The sequence below is a fragment of the Suncus etruscus genome, chromosome 7 (assembly GCF_024139225.1).
Source record: "Suncus etruscus isolate mSunEtr1 chromosome 7, mSunEtr1.pri.cur, whole genome shotgun sequence".
In the NCBI taxonomy this organism is placed as follows: domain Eukaryota; kingdom Metazoa; phylum Chordata; class Mammalia; order Eulipotyphla; family Soricidae; genus Suncus; species Suncus etruscus.
Window position 1 is genome coordinate 125,995,983 of NC_064854.1, and position 23,383 is coordinate 126,019,365.

The 23,383-nt window shown below is 45.1% G+C and overlaps 1 protein-coding gene across 1 annotated transcript in view; it reads right to left on the minus strand.

Annotated features, from left to right (window-relative positions):
• DCP1A (decapping mRNA 1A) overlaps positions 1 to 22,892 on the minus strand; it is a 43,758-nt gene extending 20,866 nt beyond the window's left edge. The window contains exons 1-3 of the mRNA XM_049776192.1: positions 22,749 to 22,892; positions 18,872 to 18,912; positions 13,010 to 13,137 (exon numbers count right to left, since the gene is read on the minus strand). Coding sequence (XP_049632149.1) covers positions 13,010 to 13,137; positions 18,872 to 18,912; positions 22,749 to 22,889 — 310 coding nt within the window. The 5' untranslated portion in view covers positions 22,890 to 22,892. The remainder of the gene's footprint in view (positions 1 to 13,009; positions 13,138 to 18,871; positions 18,913 to 22,748) is intronic.
• Positions 22,893 to 23,383: the final 491 nt, after the last annotated feature.

Genomic DNA, 23,383 nt, shown 5'->3' on the forward strand with positions numbered 1-23,383 from the left:
GTAGAGTTTTTTATTTCACTACAGAACCTTAATCTAGCAGACTCCTTTATTTCTTATCTGGAGTGGACCAGGGCACACACAAGCATCGAGAAATCTGTAATAACTTGGAGTCTTCTTGAAATTCCTCGAGACCTCCAGAAATCCTGTGAAATGCCACAAAAGCAGTCTGGGCTTTGCTCTACTGTGTGCGCTATCTTTTTGATTCATTTGTTATTTAGATCTGACCTACTTTCTACAAGGATTTAAGGCTGGAGATTTTCTCATTCTGATTCCAAACAGAAAAGGGGATTTGATCAAAGCTTTTGGGGCCTGGAGCTAAAGCCTATGAAATTTCTAAAGATGACAGTGACAAATATTTCCTATACCAGGAAATACAAATAAGAAAATGGGCTTTTAACATAGCCCCCCAAATTTACTCTAGACATAAAGAAGACCCTTCTGAGTATAAAATGTAAGAATGGAATAGATGGCAGCAAGAAGTCTGTTTGGTGAATTAGGAACCAAATCATGTATTTTGGCAGTTCATTTCCTATAAGCCAAGAATAAATTTCATGACTCTACATCACCATTGAGAGACTGGGACAAAGAGCAGAGAAAGGCTCTGTGGTTGCAGGAAGATACATAGACACAGACACACATGGTATGGAGCCCAAAAGACTGATCACACACTCACACACACACACACACACACACACACACACACACACACACACACACACACACACACACACACACACACACACACAGTATGGAGGTCAAAAGACTGATCACACACACACACACACACACACACACACACACACACAGTATGGAGGTCAAAAGACTGATGTCCCAAAGGGGAGGTGGGTAGACTGTGACAAACGGGCACGTGAGGAATGCCCTCCATCTCTAAGGCAGGCTAGTGAATGTTATTCAGTCACTTGAGCAGTGCACTGCTTTTGGTTAAAAGAAGCCAACTTTTGGTTAAAAGAAGTCAACTCCGCTGACTATGGGCTAGAAAGAGTACAGACAGTAAGGTCCCTGAACACAGAGCCAGGAGTACGCCTAAGTACTGCCAGGTGTGTTCCCCCCCAATCCCCCAATAATACCAAACAAGAAAAATACCACTGACTACAAATGTGGTAGAAAAAAGAGTCCCGGGACCGGCGAAGTGGTGCTCGAGGTAAGGTGTCTGCCTTGCAAGCGATAGGCAAGGAAGGACCGAGGTTCGATTCCCCCCCCCTCTCCATATGGTCCCCCCAAGCCAGGGGCAATTTCTGAGCGCTTAGCCAGGAGTAACCCGAGTACCAAATGGGTGTGGCCTGAAAAACAAAACAAAACAAAACGAAAGAAAGAAAGAAAGAGAGAGAAAAAAAAAGAGTCCCCTTACAGAATTCAAACACAATCAGGGGTTGGTCGTTCCTAGCTTGGCTCAGCAGGAATTACTCCTGCTGGTGCGCTGGGGACCATATGGGGTGCGGGGATTGAACCTGGGTCAGCCAAGTGCAGGGCAAAAAGTACCTTCAGTCTCAAGAAAAAATGTTTTTTCCTTAATAGAATTTATTTCAGGACTTACTCCAGGCAGGGGTTAGGGACTGTACAGGGAGCTCGAGATCAAACCTGGACTGACTGTGATAAGGCAAGCTGTACTATCGCCTCGGCTCTGGAAGAATAAAATTTTATTCTCTTGTTTCCCTAAAGTTTCTCCCATATATTTTCCCACCAACTTGCTAACGAGATCAAACCTGGACTGACTGTGATAAGGCAAGCTGTACTATCGCCTCGGCTCTGGAAGAATAAAATTTTATTCTCTTGTTTCCCTAAAGTTTCTCCCATATATTTTCCCACCAACTTGCTAAGAGTTCGTGCACACTAATGTGGGAGGCAGATGCCCAGGGATACAGATGAAACTTCAGGGTGTGGTGGGATCAGTGAGGCCCACCCAGTACTCAGACTAACTATCTGTGGGTGCAGAAATACAGATGCTGAGTTGGCCATAAGCAAAAGCTATTTTGTCACAAGAAAAAAAAGAGAGGACCAGGGATAACTCAAGGCAGAGTGCCTAGTTGCTGATGGTAAAGCTGGGGGCATTTTGTCCCTGGAACTACCCACAGGTGCCAAACAGGACGCCAGTGGCACCACCATTTGGGATGCTCGGCTCGGCAACTAAAATGTGTGGCCCCTGGTCATCACAACAACACAACCATAAAAGAGAAAGGGAATTAAAAAACAAAACCAGCAGAGATCCAGAAATGTGGATGTGCATTTGGGCAAAAATGTTTTCATTTTTTAGCAAATGCTTATTGTGTGTGCCTTCCTTTCAATAAGAAAAGGGGCCTGAGTGATAGCACAGTGGTAGGGCAACCCATATGGTCTCCCAAGCCTGCAAGGAGCCATTTCTGAGCAAAGCGCCAGGAGTAACCCCTGAGTGCAGCCGGATGTGGCCCCGAAACAAGCAAACAAAAACACAACAAAATCAGCAAGAAGAAAAGGCTAACCAAGGCCAACAGCTATGACTGAAAGTGGTTCAGTTTTGTTGGATCCTCCAGAGCACTGAACCTCAGGGGCTCAATACTGATTATGTGTTGCCTATCTCTGCCACGACCCCTAGCTAAGTGGCTTCTAATCTAGATGGAGGTTACTGTCCCCGTTTTTAATCTCTACAATGAATTTCACTATATAAACACAAGACAAGAGCTATGCATATACACATTAAGAAAACCCTTCTGCCACAAGTAACTGCTGCTTTCCTTTTACCAATATTCACATGAAAAGAAACATTAAAAACAACAAATAGTATATACATGATATGCTTTTGAATCCTATTTACCTAGGCAGGACATGTAGCACAGGGGTTGAGACACTTGCCTTGCATGAGGTCCACCCTACTCTGCTCCCCAGCACATGGCTGGCTACACTCCTGGTGTCTCCTGAGCACACTCTGGGCTCTTGCAATCCTGCCAGGTAGGCCTCAGAATCACTGGGTAGGTCACTTCCTACTTTCCCATTCTTTATTGTTAGCACCACATACAAAAAAGATAAATATTGCTCTTTATCTGGTAACATTTCCACATGGGGACAGGGCAGCAATAAGTGAGGCATGAAAAGGACTCAAGTTTGGAAATTCTGAAATACTTGCAGACTTGCAAGTCTCTAAGAAGGTTTCTAGCTTTTCTTGAATCCTAAACTGCTGCCTAAAACAGAAAACAATCTAGATCCTGAGACATTCGACCTATCAGTGTCGCCAGGTCACCGGTGCAGTGTCAGACACTTGGTGTTTTTATGTCTTTTTTTTTTTACCTCTTCAATCTACAAATGTGGCAACACAAAGGCGCTCGCTTCCTTATCTTGGTCCAGACCGTCTGGCTAATGCAGTTGCCAGAGACCCTTTCTCCTTCACTGATTACAAAATCTCACCAGCCAAGGGAGTGCTGCTGCAGATAGTGGAAGATTCACTACTTTCTTCAGGCCAAGTGAGATGGTGAAGCTAAAGATCACGAAGAATTAACTGTGGAACTTTTCATATCACTTATAAACACACCTTTCTACTTGGAAGTAGAGCTCACTTTTTATTTTTTAACCAGCAAAAGATACATTTCTGGTGGAAGAAACTTCCTGCAGCAGTTTGTTTTAAGTTTGAAGATTTGTATGAAGTACTAACAGCTACCAACCATCTCTGCTGTTCTGAGACTTGCCCTCGAACTGAGAAAGGGGAAAAAAAAAGTCTATTAAACAGATTTCTTCACGTACAAAACATTTTCTTTGGCCTCTACATCTTCAGCACTCTGGAAATGAATCTCCCTACTTTTTCTAGTGATCTAATTCTAATTAAAAATGCTCTGCATCAAGAGACATACGCCCGATACAAAGGAAAAGTTGTAAGTGAAGCGAGAATGAAGGGGCACTACTTCTCCCAGGTTTTTGAAGGTAAGTTCTTAAAAATATTTCACAGCAATATTTTTGCATTCAATTCTCGCTTTGGTGATTTGTTGTGGTGGTCAACAGATTTGAGAACGTTTTGGCAAAAATGCATTATTCAGGAAATTTCAGTAGATTTTAGCTACAAAATGTAATACAAGTGTTTTATGCAAATGAAAAATGTTACTGTTTAAAAACGTCAAGTATAATTAGATTCAGGAAATAGTTGGGTTACTTGGAAATCTAAAAGAGGGTTTTATTTTCCAAAACCACTTTTTGGTCTTGTTTGTTTATTTTGGGGCCATATCCGGTAGTGCTCTGGGGTTACTCCTGGCTTTGTGCTTAAGATTCACTCCTGGCAGGCTCAGGGGACTATATGGGATGCTGGGAATGGAACCCAGGTTGGACACGAACAAGACAAACACCCTCCCCACTATACTATTGCTCCGGTTACCCCAAACTACTTTTGAATTATTAAAATTTTAGAATCTGAAAAGTGCCATTTGGTAAGAGATTCATGCTTGAAGGTATAGTTGGGTGGAGGAAATAGGGAGTTGTCTGTGCTAAAAAACAACTGCCTTTTAGGAAAAAGCTGCCAAGTTTAACATACACCTAAAATAAAACAACTACTTCTCTTCTGAGTAAAACCCCCATCACACACTGAAGACAAAAATGCTAGGTTTGAGAAGAGGAAACATAAGCTGTGCACTGCTGATGAACATGACAAGGAAATCACCATAAACTTGTGAAGTCTTTCAGGCACACCCTATCAATATTTCCAGCTTCCTCACCTAAATTTAAAATGGATAGTCTCATATTCCTGATATCAGTTAATTTTTATTCTTAATTAACAGGAGTATTTGCTATTTGATTGTGAAGTAAAATATTATTTAGAAAACATGAGGATATGGGGCTGGAGAGATAGCATGGAGGTAAGGCGTTTGCCTTTCATGCAGAAGGATGGTGGTTCAAATCCCAGCATCCTATATGGTCCCCTGTGCCTGCCAGGGGTGATTTCTGAGCATAGAACTAGGAGTAACTCCTGAGCGCTGCCGGGTGTGACCCAAAAACCAAAAAACCAAAACCAAAAAAAAAAAAAAAAAAAGAAAAGAAAACATGAGGAAAGAGACCCCTACAGGAGAGAAATCATCCTGAAAGGGAGTTGGGCAACTCCAGAATGGAGGGTACCATAGAACTGTTAGAATAATAAATACGTATGCCCATGGGCTTAATACAGTAGATTTCATTAATAATTAATTTTGACTTCTGAAAGGTAGAGCTTAAAATCAAAAAAATTTAAAATAATTTATTATTATTATTATTATTATTATTATTATTATTATTATTATTATTATTTGGTTTTTGGGTCACACTTGGCAGGGGATATTCCTGGCTCTGCGCTCAGAAATTGCTCCTGGCAGGCTTGGGGGACCCTACGGGATGCCGGAGATTGAACCCAAGTCTGTCTGGGTAGGCCGAGTGCAAGAAAAACAACCTAGCGCGCTTTGCTATCACTCTGGCCCTTGCAAACAAAATTTTAATGCGTACTGCTTATAATTTTCTCAGAAAATATAACAATTCTCAGGCTTGGATAGTAAATATAACAGCTAGGATATTTGTCTTGCATGCAGCTCACTTGGGCTCAATCACCAGCATCCTATATGGAGCCCCAAACTTGCCAGGACTAAGTCCTGAACACCACCCAGGTAGGTCCCCAAAACAAAAACCGCAAACCAAAAATTGTAACAGTGGGGCTGGAGAGATAGCATGAAGGTAGACCATTTGCCTTGCATGCAAAAGGACGGTGGTTCGAATCCCGGTATCCCATATGGTCCCCTGAGCCTACCAGGAGCGATTTCTGAGCATAGAGCCAAGAGTAATCCCTGAACGCTGCCAGGTGTGACCCAAACACCAAAAAAAAAAAAAAAAAAAAGTAACAGTGCTAAGGACTAAAATAAAAAAATGGGAACTCCTTAAAACAGGGGTCTCAAACTCAATTTACCTGCAGGCCGCAGGAGGCAAAGTCGGGGCGATCCTTGAGTGCAAAGTCAGTAGTAAGCCTTGAACATTGGGGGGTGTGACCCAAACAACTAAAACAAAACAAAACAAAAAAGATTCCTCTAGGGCAGGGCCACAAAATGTTGTACGGAGGGCCGCAAGTTTGAGACCCCCGCCTTAAAAATACAGTATTCTGGGCCGGGAAGGTGGCGCTGGAGATAAGGTGTCTGCCTTGTAAGCGCTACCAAGGAACGGACCGCGGTTCGATCCCCCGGTGTCCCATATGGTCCCCCCAAGCCAGGGGCGATTTCTGAGCACATAGCCAGGAGTAACCCCTGAGCGTCAAACGGGTGTGGCCCAAAAACAAAAAAAAAAAAAAAAAAAATACAGTATTCTGAAGGGAAATGGTATGGTACCTATTAATGTGCTTAGTAAGCAGGAGAACTGCTTACTAATTAAGACACATCTAAATTAAACAATTGGAGACCAGAAAAAATAGTATAATGGGCACAGTGCTTGCCTTGCAAACAGCCACCCGGGATTCAATCCCCGGCACCATACATAGACCCCATGTCCTGCCAGGTGTTAGCCAGCCCTGAGCACTGACAGTTATAGCCCAAAAAACCCAAAACTAAGCGAACAACTTCTTCCCCAATTCCCCCCAAAACCAAACTGAGGGGCCAGAGAGATAGCATGAAGGTAAGGCATTTATTTGCCTTGCATACAAGAAAGTCAGAGGTTTAAATCTCGGCATCCCATATGGTCCCCGAGCCTACCAGGAGTGATTTCTGAGCGTAGAGCCAGGAGTAACCCTGAGCGCTGCCGTTGTGACCCAAAAACCAAAACCAAACTGAAACAACAAAGCATGCTTAACTGCAGGGCTGGAGGGACAGTACAGTTGGTAAGGCACTCGATTTGCACGTAGCTGACCTGGGCTCAATCCCCAGAAGGTCTCCTGAGCATTGCCAGAAGTGATTCCTAAGCAGAGAACCAGAAGAAAGCCCGAGTACCTCCAGGTGTGACCAAAAAAAAAAAAAAAAAAAAAGCAAAACAATTTTTTTTTTTTTTTTGGTTTTGGGCCACACCCGGCGGTGCTCAGGGGTTCCTCCTGGCTGTCTGCTCAGAAATAGCTCCTGGCAGGCACGGGGGACCATATGGGACACTGGGATTCGAACCAACCACCTTAGGTCCTGGATCGGCTGCTTGCAAGGCAAACGCCGCTGTGCTATCTCTCCCGGCCCAGCAAAACAAATTTTAAGTGCTGAGTAGTTCCCTGACTATTGCACCATCCTGTACTTTGGAAGCTCCTTTAGTCAGGGTCTGCTTTTGTTGTAAAATGCCTTTTTTCAGGTGCAACACCTCAGGACACAGCCAGGATCCGATCTTGAACACTGTCTGGTGTGGATCAAAATCCCCTGCTCAAAAAGTAAATTAATTTCTCCTCCATCAACTCTTTGGTCTTCTAATCTCAATAACAGCAATGTAAGGATGTGGTGAGAAAGGAACAGTCATTCATTGTTGGTATAACTGTCATCAGATTCTACTGTGGAAAACAGTAGTTTTCAACAAAACAAAACCCCAAAACCAACAGGGGTGCCAGGGATCGACCCTGGGTTGGTCGTGCAAGGCAAGCATCCTACCTGCTGTAGGATCTCTCCAAACCCCTGAAGCTCTTTTACCGTAAGCAATTAGTTTAAGTGACTTGCCCTAGGTTATAGCTGCTAAAATGACAAAGCATAGAACAGAATTTTTGTCTGAAAACTAAATTCCATGCCAAAAAGATATTATCATAATAAAACCACCCCCAGGGATATTTACAAATTTTAAAGAGAAATGACTACCTGGAAGGCAAAAAACAAAACAAAACAAACAAAAAACCCCCACCCAAATCCAAAGCATAATAAGTGGTTGTTCAATTCAAATAAGGGCTTGACAAAAGGGGCATCTGAGCTTGGAGTCATGCTCAATAGCCTTAGTGTCTTAAAAGTGACTATTTACATTCAGGTTGTTTGAATTAAAATAAGCTCAGAAAAATATCCCTGGTTACGCAAGATTCCGGAGGAAATGAACGAATCACATGTGGTCAATGGCTGCTTGAAGTGATGGCACTGATGTATAAGACAGTCATCGTCAGAGAATTCTTTTGGATAGCAATAAGGGCATTTCCCAAAGAGGAGGGGGTGGTAGAGTTCAAGAAGCAGCTGTAGGGGGGGGTGCTTTCTCTTTGCCCCCGTAAGCATTGATTTCTGTGGGAGTGCTGAGTAAAATTTTTGTTTGTTTAGATTGTAATAAATTCAGGTACTAGGGCTCTAGAGCGTGGACTAATAACGTGGTTTTTAACTTCTCTGGGGCTTTTAGTCGGGAATCAGAGACAAGGTGATAAAAGCATCACTTTTTGCTCCATCACTACAGAATTTGTAATTTCTCTAATCTTTGACGCAGCCCCAGTGGGGTCTTGTGGCTGTTAAAAGCCCTGTGAGAGGGGCTGGAGAGATAGCATGGAGGTAAGGCGTTTGCCTTTCATGCAAGAGGTCATCGGTTCGAATCCCGGCGTCCCATATGGTCCCCCGTGCCTGCCAGGAGCAATTTCTGAGCATGGAGCCAGGAGTAACCCCTGAGCACTGCCGGGTGTGACCCAAAATCCACCAAAAAAAAAAAAAAAAAAAAAAAAAAAAGCCCTGTGAGAAGAGAAATATATATTATATAATTTCTGCGCTCAGAAATTGCTCCAAACAGGCTTGGGAACCATACGGGATGCTGGGGATTGAATTTGGGTTGGCCCCAGATTTTGCCTTTTCTTGAAGGGTATCTTGTATAAAGAAAAAATGAAGGGGCTGGGCGGTGGCGCTAAAGGTAAGGTGCCTGCCTTGCCTGCGCTAGCCTTGGACGGACTGTGGTTCGATCCCCCGGTATCCCATATGGTCCCCCAAGCCAGGAGCAACTTCTGAGCACATAGCCAGGAGTAACCCCTGAGCGTTATGGGGTGTGGCCCAAAAACCAAAAAAAAAAAAAAAGAAGAAGAAAAATTAACATGGAACTGGACTGAGGAGATAGGTCAGTAAGCTAGAGCATGTGCTTCGGACAAAACATGCAAGAGCTCTGGGTTTGATCTCAAGTGGAAAACTCCCACTGTATCCCTCCACTTCTGAGCATCTGGACCCCTGAGCACTGCCAGCATGGCCGCCAAATTAGAACTAGAAAAAGGTATGATTTAACTTTGTATTATATTAACTCTGGAAACAGATGTATTTGAAGACATAACTTATGTAAAATGGGTTAGGCGTCTTGGTGATTATTTCCCACAAGAAAATGACCAAAAAAACCCCCAAACAACCCAGTTACAGAACCAGGTATAATTACCTGAAAACACAACCAGACACTAATTAACTTTTTAATTTAAAGAACAAATCCCTAGACAACTCAATAGCTTGCTGACCTGACAAGACCGTTTTTTCTGTTCTCAAGACTTGGCAGACAAAACATAACACACCCCGAGAGGATTTTTACTGTCTCAGAATTATGTTGCCTTGTCTCATCTCTCCCTGATAAAGCTGTTCTTTGAAATACTTCCTCCAGGGGCTGGCGAGGTGGCGCTAGAGGTAAGGTGTCTGCCTTGCAAGTGCTAGCCAAGGAAAGGACCACGGTTTGATCCCCCGGCGTCCCATATGGTCCCCCCAAGCCAGGGGCAATTTCTGAGCGCGTAGCCAGGAGTAACCCCTGAGCATCTAACAGGTGTGGCCTGAAAAACCAAAAAAAAAAAAAAAAAGAAATACTTCCTCCAAGCACTTCTTCTAGCCGGTTACCAGTCTACCCCCACAGCAGTGTTCTTGATGTTCTCAGGCTTTTCTCCTGTCTGTCTCAAATTATCTGGCTCTTAGAAGACTCAGTGGCCAATTAACCAAGGAGTGAAATGACTTGTTTAAGTTCAGTTGAATCAAAGGAACCTCTTCAAGCTCTTGTTGAACAGTTTTCTTTCTTTTTTTTTTGGGGTCACACCTGGCAGCGCTCAGGGGTCCCTCCTGGTTCTACGCTCAGAAATCGCTCCTGGCAGGCTCAGGGGAACTATATGGGATGCATGCAAGGCAAATGCCCTACCTCCATGCTATCTCTCCGGCCCTTGTTGAACTGTTTTTGATCCAACTCCACAGTCATCTACACTTATGAAACAAATGCAGTACAATGCACTTCAGACTTATGATGAAAAATAGTTAAGTCCTCATAATTTTTCCAACAACTTAAAAGTTTTCATTATTTTATTTTATTTTATTTTTTGGTTTTTGGGTCACACCCGGCAGTGCTCAGGGGTTACTCCTGGCTCTACGCTCAGAAATCGCCCCTGGCAGGCGTGGGGGACCATATGGGATGCCAGGATTCGAACCACGGACCTTCTGCATACAAGGCAAACGCCTTACCTCCATGCTATCTCTCCGGCCCCAACGTTCATTATTTTTTATGGTGGAAAGCACACCCAGCTGTGCTAAGATTCCTCACGGGGGTTGGGGAACTCAGGGGATCATGTGTCGACCTGCTGTATCCTCCCTCCCTTCCTTCTGTGAAGTAAGAATTTGTCTTGAATGAGACTTAGATGTGAAGAGAAAAAAATAGACAAAGTATGCGTTCAATACAGAATGCAGGCTTCTCCGGAGTAGGAAAAAAGCAAGCAAAAACATAGAGAATGAACAAATTCAAAAGAGAACATGGGCTGGCTCTGAGAAGCAAGCCTTATATGTCTTTGGACAATACCTAGATCAAGTTCCCTAATGGTAATGAGTGTTAAGCCACTTTCACTTAACTAATTGGATCTAAGTCCTTTAACAGCGCATTAGCACAAAGAGACCAGCCACGCGACAGAACTCTGTTAATATTAGTTAAATAAAACCACCTGAACTTACAAGCATTAAAAAGCATTTTAATACTGATATTTCTTTTTTTTTCCCCTTCGGTTTTTGGGCCACACCCGTTTGACGCTCAGGGGTTACTCCAGGCTATACGCTCAGAAATCGCTCCTGGTTTGGGGGGACCATATGGTACGCTGGGGGATCAAACCACGTCCTACGCTAGCACTTGCAAGGCAGACACCTTACCTGTAGCGCAAGCTCTCTGGCCCCAATACTGATATTTCTAATATTGACACTATATATAAAAATCTATCTCCAAGGAATAATTGTATGGGTAGTTCAATTAAAAGAGACATTCTATTTCACTGTGGTATTTAAAAGTGAGTATAAGGGGCCACAGCAGTAGCGCAAGGGGCGTCTGCCTTGCTCTCGATAGCCTAGGAAAAACTGCGGTTCGATCCCCCTGGCGTCATGTATGGTCCCCCCAAGCCAGGAGCAATTTCTGAGCGCAAAGCGTGGAGTAACCCCTGAGCATCACTGGGTGTGGCCCAAAATCAAAACAGACAAACAAAAATATGAGAATAAGGATAATAATCTGCAGGTCTGGAGAAAAAGTAAGGGGTTTGCCTTGCATGCAGCTGATCTGGCTTCAATCCCCAGCATATCACATGGTCCCCTGAGCACCACCAGGTGTGATCCCTGAGTGTAGAGCCAGGAGTTAAGACCTAAACACAGACAGACGTGTGCCAAAAACAAAAATAAAAAGAATTTGGGGCCAGAGTGATAGTATAGCAGGTAGGGAGTTTCCTTTTTAACACATGGCCAACCTGAGTCGAATTCCCAGCACTCCAAATAGCCTCTCAAGGCCTACTACTGGTGACTCCTGAGCACAGAGCCAGGAGTAAGCCTTGGGAAACAACGGGTGTGGCCCCAAACCAAAAACAAAAGAAAAATTTGGGGCTTCAAGCTTCAAAAGTTGGCCATATATGGAAAATTAATTTCTAGAATCAACTACCTTTCAGTCAAGTAAAATTCAAATACAGTGTTTTTATATTTTAAGTTAGAAGCAACATATCTACGGCACATTGAATGTCATACGAGTTGTGATATTCCTATAGTTAATGCCAAACAAATCGCCTGTCTTCAAACACACAGGTCTTTAATAACCATAATAAACTACAGGAACTAAACAGAAATTTTTATATTCCTGTTTTTCAGGGGGAGGGGAAGCATATCTGGTTGTGCTGAGAGCTTGTTCATAGCAAGGCCTGGGGACCGTATGTAGTGCCAGGGATCAAACTCCAGTCACCTGCATGCAAATTAGTGTCCTACATACACATTGCACTCTCTTGCCGGTCCCTTTTGGAAAGGACCATGAGAGCTTTTGCTTATAATGTCTATCCACTTCATTTATTTTTGTTTCAGGATCACACTCAGTGATGCTTAGGGGTGATTCCTCTCATTACACTCAGGAATTACTTGTGGCAGTGCTCGAGGGACCATATGGGATGCTGGGGATGGAAACTGGGTTACTTAGCTGTGTGCAAAGCAAACTCTCTATCTGCTACTATCTATCTACTATCTCTCCAGTCCCCTGCATCCATTTCTAACTCATAAAAATGCCCAAGATGGATCTTGGACTAGGAAGCAGAAACTCACTCTCAATTGAGGGTCGGCTGACTTAACTATCATATAGGTCACGACTATTGCATGCGATCGCTGCTAGCCCAGTGCTCAGACCCAGTGAACACTCAACTCAGTAGTCTAAAAAATACCACCACGAGGGCAAAGATAATACGTTCTTTGTAGAAAGACATATCTGTATTTGTTTCCTTTTCATGCTTCTCAAAGTTAAGTTAGGGTGCTTGGGGCCATGAGTATTTAATAATTTGGTGACACAACAAAAAAGGAAATGAAGAAGCTTACTATCATTAAATAAACAAAAATATAAAACAATGCTATTTCATGGGATAACAGGAGTCAATGGAAATAATGTAAGAAGTAACCATATATAAGTCTGCATTAAAGCCCAATAAAGGAAAGGCAGTTTTTACAATTTCTTACTGAAACTCATTTATAACCACAAGAGTATAGAACAGTGCTTTTCAACATTTTTATACATGTGGACTGCCACTGATCCATAGACTGGCAGTGAAAAACCACTGGCATAGACTATATTTTTAACTGTAACTTAAAAATTAATGTGGTGATAAAAGAAGCGGTCGCTTCATTTTAATTATAATTACATTAGGTGAACTGAAAACAAATATACTCACAGCTTGCATTTCTATACAGAAGAAACGGCTCATGAAGCTGAAACTCCAAATCTTTATTCACTGGTTCAACTAGATTGTGCATATTGAGTCGATTAACAATGGTAAAACCGTGGTACGGTGAGGCTGACCTTAGATTTAACAGAAGAAAAAGAACCAAGTTATTGTTTGATAGGCATAAATGCTATCTACTATATTGCTATGCAGTATTATTAGCGCTTGACATTAGAAACACAAATTTTGTTAGATTTCATTCTCCAGAGGTGAACGAAGTATGAACTAAGGTCCCCCAGATCCTATGTTATATGCCCCCCCATTGACTTCATCTCCTTTGCCCCTTTTTCTTGATCCTACAGTTCCAGTCATACTAGTCTTCTGACTCTTTCTAGCAACCTGCCTCTATAAGAAGATCTCTGCTGGGGCCAGAGACAGCTCAAGGGGTTGGAACACATGCTTAGCATGAAAGAGGCCTAGGTTTGATCCCCAGCACTACACACAGTCCCCTGAACACCACCTGGAATACCCCCAATAACCCCGAATATCACCATGAGTGTGGCCACACCTCCTTGCAGATCCCCTGGACCCAAACCCACCATCAAGTAAAACCAAGTAAGAGAAGAAGATATCCACCCTAGACAACTCCCTAGTCTAGGGAAGCCCTAGGGATCCCTGAACCCTAGACAATGTTATCAACAGCGACTTCATCTCAAACAAGTGCTTATCTAATTCTCTCTCTCCCTCCCTCCCCCTGTCCTCCCTCCTTCTCTCTCCCTCCCCCGCCCCCCCCCCCTGAGGCCTAACTGAGCACTAACCTTTTGCCTTTATTCTTTTTTTTTTTTCTGGGAATGAGGTCAGGGCTTCTTATGTATATGAGCGGCATTCTGCCACAGAGCTACAACTCCCACCCCAAGAACCATCCTCAAAGAAAGAAATGGGGGAGGGGGGCACACAGACCCGAGGGTGATCAGGAAACCATATGCAGTACCAGGGACCGAGAGGCCAGAGCGATAGCACAGTGGTAGGGCGTTTGCCTTGCACATGGCCAACCCAGGGCGAACCTGGGTTCGACTCTTGACTCCCATATGGTCCCGCAGCCTGCTGGGGGAGCGATTTCTGAGCAGAGTCAGAGTAATGCCTGAGCACTGCTAGGTGTGGCCCCCCCAAATCAAAACAACAACAACAAAAAACTCCGTCCAGCCACATGCAAGGCAAATAGTCCATGACCAAGCTACATCCCTGACAAGAATTATCCATTTTCGTTTTTTTTTTTTTTTTTTTTTTGGTTTTTTTGGGTCACACCGGTGGTGCTCAGGGGTTACTCCTGGCTGTCTGCTCAGAAATAGCTCCTGGCAGGCACGGGGGACCATATGGGACACCGGGATTCGAACCAACCACCTTAGGTCCTGGATCGGCTGCTTGCAAGGCAAACACCACTGTGCTATCTCTCCGGGCCCAAGAAGTATCCATTTGAGGTAGGGCATTTGCCTTGCACGCAGAAGATCAGTGATTAGAATCCCGGCATCCCGTATGGTTCCCCATGCCTGCCAGGAGCGATTTCTGAGTGTAGAGCCAGGAGTAACCCCTGAGTGCTGCTGAGTGTGGACCCCCCCCACAAAGGAAAAAAACACCCCTCTTTTGTCTATATCCAATTATTAGTCGCTCTATTTACTGCCTTTCTCCATTAGGACACAAGCTCAAGGCAAGGAGGATTGATTTTTCATTTAGATGTATTCCAAGACAGAAACACAGATGCTCAATAAGCATTTTCTTCATTAAAATATTTATTCTAGGGGCCGGGAAGGTGGCGCTACAGGTAAGGTGTCTGCCTTGCAAGCGCTAGCGTCGGACGGACCGCAGTTCGATCTCCCGGTGTCCCATATGGTCTCCCCAAGCCAGGGGTGATTTCTGAGCGCATAGCCAGGAGTAACCCCTGAGCGTCAAATGGGTGTGGCCCAAAAACCAAAAAAAAAAAAAATTTATTCTAAATAAATTATGGGATTGGCTATGGTAATGACTGTCCGCTATCACAGTGATTTTCTTCTTGATCCAAAGAGGTCTTTCCGAAGTTCTCCTGAGCTGGACAGAAAATGCCTTGAATTCTACAATAAGAAATGTCCGGTCCCGGAGAGATAGCACAGCGGCGTTTGCCTTGCAAGCAGCCGATCCAGGACCAAAAGTGGTTGGTTCAAATCCCGGTGTCCCATATGTCCCCCGTGCCTGCCAGGAGCTATTTCTGAGCAGACAACCAGGAGTAACCCCTGAGCACCGCCAGGTGTGACCCAAAGACCAAAAAAAAAAAAAGAAAAGAAATGTCCTTGGTGCCCATATTTGGAGAAAACGGAAGGTTCAGTTCATGAACCTATAGGCATTTGGAGTACATATATGTATATATACTTACATGTGTACTTAAATGTAAGTATACTGCTTCATACTTTATCATTTATTTCTTGGCGAACAAACAATGTCAGAATTCTTCCAGCTAACAAGGGCAGAAAGATTAAGACTTGCGCCCAAAGTCAGCTAAACAATAGAACCAAAACGTAGCATTAGGTTTTTCTGAATCCAAGTCTAGCTTTCTTCTGTCCAATGATCTCTGAAAGGGATCTATCCTGAAACTTAAAGATACCACTTGCAAAGTGATATCCTTTATCTAGATGTACCTTCATCTAAGGTAAAAAACACTTCTCCTCTTTCCCAAAGGAAGTGTCTCTGGTCTCTCTCTCAGAACCAGTACAAGCATGCCATTGATTTCATTCAATCGAGTCATTCACCATACAAAAATTCTTACTTTCTAAAATCAGTGGATCTGCATTACTTTTTATCAATATGGCCAGGAAAAGACACTTTCCAAGTATTAGTAAATATCAAGATTCTAATAGGACATGCGTTTCTAGAGATTTATATTAATAATAAAGTAGGTGAAAAAGTAGGTAAAGAAGGTTTTTCTATTTTTCTATTATTGATTGATTGAATTTTTGGTTTCTGGGCCACACCCAGCGGCTATCAGAGTTACTCTGGCTCTGCACTCAGAAATCACGTGTGGCAGGCTCAGGGGACCATATGGGATGCTGGGGATTGAACCCGGGGATTTAACCTGGGTCAACCACATGCAAGGCAAACATCTTACCTGCTCTGCTACTGCTCCAGCCCCAGGTTTTTATATTTAAAGCAAAAGTACGGAATAATCAAGAACATGAATAAAGAGCTAGGGTCATGATATCAAAGCACTGTAATGTAATTATAAAGATAGAATACAATGATAACATCAAAGAGTTAGAGACAAAAATAGCTAATGAAGACCTCAAAGTTTCAATCAAAATTAACAATATTTAACAAAAAATGTTATATATTTTTTGCTTTGGGCAATACCCAAAGGTGTTCAGGGCTTACTCGTGCTCTGTGCTCAGGGATCATGGCTGGCAAGGCTTTGCGAACTAGATGCAGTGTAAGGGATTGAACCTGGGTAGAATACACCTTAGCCATTGTACTACCACTCTGCCCACAATAAGATTTTTCACATTACTTTCAATTTAGAAACTATGAGAGGAAAGGAAACCATAAGGTCAAAGAAAGGAATTACAGACCCCAAGTTGGGTCTCCAAAAGGAATACAACACACAGCAGAGACATTCAAGAGAGGGGTGCTGGTCCAATAGGGAAGTATGGCAATAGGCTTGGTAATGACCATACATGGAGAGACTCCGAAGATGAACTCAGTACATAAGAATATAAGAAAAGTGGGGGGGGGGGGCAAGAATACAGTGGGTAGTACCGTACTTGCTTTGTATATGGCCACCCAGCTTTGATCTCTGGCACCAGAGCCCTGCCAGAATGCGAGCTGAGAGTAAGCCTCAAGCAATACTGAGGGCAGAGGAAACAACTACTACCCACAACACAGAAAAAGAACGAACCAGATGAAATGATCACTTTGCACTTTAAAAATGAAGTCAAGAAATCTGGGCTAATCTGAGCAAGCTTGTCACACCAGAGCCCAGGGCACTGCTGGGTGTGGTCCCCAAACTAGAACCAAACAAAAGCAGCAATTTGAATACCAATACCCTCTCCCCACCCCCTTTTGCTTTACTGTGGGGCCATACACAGCAGTGCTCAGGAACTGCTTCCAGGTCAGCACAATGCTCAGGGGTAACTCCTGGTGATGCTGAGATGGGGGAAAAGGCAAGGAGCAGGATGGGGACCAGGGATCAGAGATCAAACCCAGGCATCTCTGAACACAATGACTATGTTCCAACCTGCTGAGCTGTGGTGTCTGATCCACCATTCACATGTTAAGATAATAACATATTCTTTGAAAGGCTGAAAGTGAAAAGCATGTACTTACATGGCCAGGGAGAGAGCAAGACGGTTAGGGATCCTAGTTGGAATCCTGGGACCATGTTACTCTCTAGGAAACCTGTATTTTTCGCTCTATAAGATGCACATAGTTTTTAGATGCTCTCCTCCCCTGCACTCAGGTACGAAAAATACGGTATATTGTGTTTTTAGTTTTATATTTAGTTTTTTTTTTTCTTTTTTTTTTTTTGGGCCACACCCGGCGATGCTCAGGGGTTACTCCTGGCTGTCTGCTCAGAAATAGCTCCTGGCAGGCACGGGGGACCATATGGGACACCGGGATTCGAACCAACCACCTTTGGTCCTGGATTGGCTGCTTGCAAGGCAAACACCGCTGTGCTATTTCTCCGGGCCCTTATATTTAGTTTTAAGGTTATTTTAGAAAGCCTAGAATTTACTTGGGAGCTGGTCAGGCTCAAGGAGTCCAGAGGCCATCACCTGTGATAGCGCAGTCAGCAGGCCAAATAGTTTCTATGCTAGTTTCTATACCCACATCCTGGCTATCTAGACCTTTGTTAGGGAGAAGTCGTCTCTAATTCAATAAACGCAAATCTGCAGAACATCTCAGACATAATATTTATAGCTAGTCTGTGCGTTACTTTCTCAACTAACTTTTAAATTTTAATGCAACAGAAAGGAATTGTTCCCCCCCACCCCCCTGCTTTTTGGTGGAGGGCCCATACCTGGCAATGCTCAGGGGCTACTCTTGGCTCTGCATTCAGGAATCACTTAGGGGGCTGAACCCCAAGTGACTAAACCCGGGCTGGCTACATGAAGGCAAGAGACAGGCATCTTTCTTCTTTATGAGGGTCTTATAAAGAACTACTCCTTTGTGGTTCTTTACCTCCCCAGCCCTGCTTTGGACTCATAGACACTGTTTCCTATCTTAAATAATTTCTACTTCTGTGTATTTTTCGTCCCTTCCTGTCTCCTTTCTTGCTGACACAAGGAGGGGTTATATCCGGGGGTAATTGTATATTTGGTGTGGTGCTTGCTGAGGGTTATAGGATTTAGCTGTGGGGCCAGCACATGCTCTTGCTGTCGTGTCTGCCAGTCACATGCTTTCATGGCAGAGCTCTGACATGTGTTCACCTCACAAACCCGGCTGCTTTGTTCCCATGCTAGCGGTAGTGTTTTGTCAGGGGTGGCATGTTTTAGTTGAGGTGCTTGCACACACTTAACTGGGGCATCAGATATCAAATACTCTTGTACTGTAGGGGTGCCCCTGGGGAAAAGCAGAGCCAACAGGACTGGCCTCAGTGCTCCTGGGTGACACTGGTCTTGAACTTGCGACCTCCTGCTTGCAAGACCAGTATGTTTTGCCACTGAGCCAGCCAAGAGTTCGTTAAGTTGTTTAGTATGAATCATAAGAAGGCTCAGCAGGAATTCAACTTGGTTTCCATGTCACAACTATAGAAAGGGAAAGTGGGAAGGTTTTAAGGACAAATGTCCAACAGGGCCATACTACTTTCTACGACACTGTTCAAAATTACCAAAAAAAATTTTTTTTGCTTACCTTCGATATACAAATAAGGTTCCTTCTATATCAGTCTTCTCCTATAATGGACAAAGAGCCAATCAGTGAAGCTTTTTCAGCCCCTCTCCATAATCCAACCCCAAGTCACAGAGGAGGAGAAAAACCTTAATGGTTTTTATTTTTTGTTCTGGGCCCACATATCGTAGTGCTCAGGGGATCATACCGAAAAACTGGGGATCGAACCCTGGTCGACTGCTTACAAGGCAAAAGCGCCTTCCCAAATGAATTGCCCTGTCAGTCTGGCCCCAAAACCTTTAATGCTTTTCTGAATGTTTAAGATCAGCTGATGGCTTTAAAATTTTTGTCAAAATGTTTCTTCCCTGGCCGGAGAGATAGCATGGAGGTAGACTGTTTGCAGTGCATGCAGAAGGATGGAGTTTTGAATCCCGGCATCCCCATATGGTCCCCCGAGCCTGCCAGGAGCGATTTCTGAGTGCAGAGCTAGGAGTAACCCCTGAGCGCTGCTGGGTGTGACCCCAAAAAACAAACAAACAATAAAGTTTCTCTTACTCTCTAAACAAGTTTCTTTTTTCCTTGGCTACTCCTGGAAGGCTCAAGAACCATATGAGGTGCCAGGGATGGAACCTAGGTCAGCATTGTGCAAGGCACCCTACCCTTTATATTATCACTTCAATCTCATGTGCTTCTCCTTTTTTTCCTGTAGCCTCTCTGCTACTGATGTATAAACTAAATATTATGTTCAATCCAGCCATGTAGCCACACTGATTTCTTTTGTTGTTTTGTTTTTGTGCCACTCCCAGCAGCAAAAGCCCTACCACAGTGCTATCTCTCCGGCCCCCAACACACTGATTTTATGGCCCCCAACACACTGATTTTATAGCACGTATCTTTTCTTTTCTTTTTTTTTTTTTTTTGGTTTTTGGGCCACGCCCAGCGGTGCTCAGGGGTCACTCCTGGCTGCTCAGAAATAGCTCCTGGCAGGCACGGGGGACCATATGGGACACCGGGATTCGAACCAACTACCTTTGGTCCTGGATCAGCTGCTTGCAAGGCAAACGCCGCTGTGCTATCTCTCTGGGCCCAGCACGTATCTTTTCAACAATCTCAGGGATAGAAAGAACTCTGGACTTTCACAAAAATGCAAGACAAACATACTTTAACCACTGAGTCACACCTCTGGCTTTTTAAAATTTTTTTTCTTTTTTTGGGCCACACCAGGGGTTATTCTTGGCGCTCAACTCAGGAATCACTCCTGGCGGTACTGGGGGGCCATATGGGATGCCAGGGATAGAACTTACGTTGGACACATGAGAGGCAGACACTCTACTTACTGTGTTACTGCTCTAGCTTCTTTTTTAATTCTTTTTTTTTTTTTTTTTGGTATGTTTTTGGGCCACACCTGGTGGCACTTAGGGGTGACTCCTGGCAAGTTCTGGAGATCATATAGGATGACGGGGATCAAACTTGGGTTGGCCGCGTGCAAGGCAAGTGCCTACCCAGCTGTGCTATGGCTCTGGCTCCTTTTTTCATGCATTTTCACGTGTAGCAAAATTTGTAGTTAAGAATTACTACTAGTAGCAATTAGTTTGTCATTTTTAAATTCTAAATAATAGTTGAAACTATAATCTGTCTTAGTATAATTATTGTAGACTTAATTCAAATTTTAGCTTAAAATACGAACTCATTACATTTCACTAGCTATTATGGAGTGTATTTAGGTTTTCAACAAAGCAGCAATGCTGAAACAAATAAGCACAGCACTCTAGATGGGACTTATATATCATATCTTCATGGAATCAACTCTCAGAAAATTTTAGGTGTGGGGGCTGGAGAGACCATTCAGTTGGTAGGGCTTTTGCATCCTTGGCCCCCTTCAATGGTTCCTTGACCTCTGCCCAGGAATAATCTGAGTGCAAAGCCAGGAGTAAACTTTGAGCACTGCTGGGCGTGGCTCGAAAACATCCTTTAAACCAGGGGTCTCAAACTCCCGCTGTACAACATTTGGTGTCCCTGCCCTAGTTTTGTTTTGTTTTAGTTGTTTGGGTCACACCCCCCAATGATCAAGGCTTACTACTGACTTTGCACTTAAGGATTACCCTGACTTTGCCTCCTGCGGCCCCCAGGTAAATTGAGTTTGAGACCCCTGCTTAAACAAACAAAAATACCCTCTAAATGTTAGCCATATGAATTTGAATTTATTTTATATATATATTGGGGAGCGGTGGTAGTCAAGGCTTAGTCCTCACTCTGCACTCAAGAATTGCTGCTGGCTAGGGGTGGGGTGGGAAGGGATGCCAGGCATTAAACAAAGCAACAACCCTAGGATACTTTTGTTTTGTTTTGAGGCCACACCCAGAGATGCACAGTTAACTCCTGACTTTGCACTCAGGAATCACTCCCTGCAGCCTCAGCCTCCATGGGATGGCAGGGATAGAACTCAGGTTGGTGAGCTGCGTGATAACTCTGGCCCCAGCTTGGATACTTAAAAAATTAATCATCTTGACTTCTTCCAGCCTTAGCTTAAATATCTCCTAACTTTTACTTCCTAAATATTCAGGGGCTTTTCTTGCTTGCCTTCTAAATAGAAATTAGTAACCAACTGTATCAAAGAAAAAGAACACTTGTTCCTTATGGGACCGGAGAGATAGCATGGAGGTAAGGCATTTGCGTTGCATGCAGAAGGACGGTGGTTTGAATCCCAGCATCCCATAGGGTCCCCTGAGCCTGCCAGGAGCGATTTCTGAGCGTAGAGCCAGGAGGAACCCCTGAGCTCTGCTGGGTGTGACCCCAAAACAAAAAAAAAACAAAACAAAAAACCCCCCTAAAAACACGTTAATTATGGGGCTGGAGGGGTGGCACAAGAGGTAGGGAGTTTGCCTTGTTTCTCTCAAGATGGTGCCCAACTAGTTGTTACCCACTGCACTCTCTCGCTCTCTCTTCTTTCTCTCCCTCTTTCACTCTCGTCTCGGTCTCTCTCTCCCACTCACCCCCTGGCACTCCTGGCCAGCTAGCTGCCTCTCTCTTCTCTCTCTCAATGGTACCCAACTAACTGGTTGCTACCCACTGCCCCATCTCCCTCTGTCTCTCTCTCAAGATGGTACCCAACTGGTCGATACTCACTGCCCCATCTCCCTCTCCCTCTCCCTCTCCCTCTCCCTCCCCCCCCCCCCCTCTCTCTCTCTCTCTCTCTCTCTCTCTCTCTCTCTCTCGTTCAAGCTGGAACCCAATTGGTCACTACCCACTTCCCCATCTCCCTCCCTTATCTCTGTTTCTCTCTCAAGCTGGAACCCAACTGGTCACTACCCAGTGCCCCATCTCCCTCTCTTTCTGTCTATCTCTGTTTCTCTCTCAAGCTGGAACCCAACTGGTCACTACCCACTGCCCCATCTCCCTCTCTTTCTGTATCTCTCTGTCTCTCTCTCCCTAAAGATGGTACCCAACTGGTCGCTACCCACTGGCCCATCTCTCTCTCCCCCCCTCTGTCTTTCAAGCTGATACCCAACTGGTCGCTATCCACTGCCCCATCTCCCTCTCTTTCTGTATCTCTGTCTCTGTCTCTCTAAAGATGGTACCCAACTGGCCACTACCCACTGCCCATCTCTCTCTCTCTCTCTGCCTGTCTCTCCTTCTGGCCCTGCAGCCGAGCGGTGGGTGGGGCAGAAGTTGGGGTTCAGGGCTCAGAGGGGTGCGATGGGCCTAGACTAACCAGGCCTCCCCCCTACATCCCTCTGGACCCCCAGGCCTGGGCTCGGGCTCTCCCTCCCCTTGGGCCTGCCCCCCATGGCTCCCCGTCGCCCTGCTCTTCCCTCCCTCCCTCCCTCCCCCCTCGGCCCGCCGCCTCCACGCAGCCCTCCAGGCCCGACCCCCACACCCGGGCCCCGTCCCGGCGACTGACCCACTGGTTGGCCTTGGGGCAGAAGGTGTAGAGGGCGACCTGGCCCGTGAGGTCGGCGATGCTGGTGATGTAGGGGTCGTGGCGCCGCAGGGCCGCCAGGCTCATCTCCTGGCCCGCGCGGCTCGGCGCCTGCGCCTCCATCTTGGGTCCCGGCCGGGGCCTGCGCCGGAAGCGGTGCGCCCGGAAATGGGTCCCCCGTGGCGCGGACACGCCCACTTCCGCCCCACTTCCGGGTCGTCCGCCGGCCTGCGCCTTCCGCCGCGCCCGGGTCCCGCGGCGCAAGGGTTCCGGCCCCGCCCACTTTCAGCCGCGGCCACGCCCACAACCCCCGGGAGGCCCAGGTGCCCGGAGCTCCGCGGGTTCGAGACCCGGGCCGGGCTCCAGGCTGCTGGGGAAGGTGTGTGTGTGTGTGTGTGTGTGTGTGTGTGTGTGTGTGTGTGTGTGTGTGTGTGTGTGTGTGTGTGAGTTTAGGTAAGCCAGCAGTCTGGAAGAGACCAGAAGAGAACCAGAGTCAGGTCTCTTATCTTGTGTGTGTGTGTGTGTGTGTGTGTGTGTCTGTGTGTGTGTGAGTTTAGGTAAGCCAGCAGTCTGGAAGAGACCAGAAGAGAACCAGAGTCAGGTCTCTTGTGTGTGTG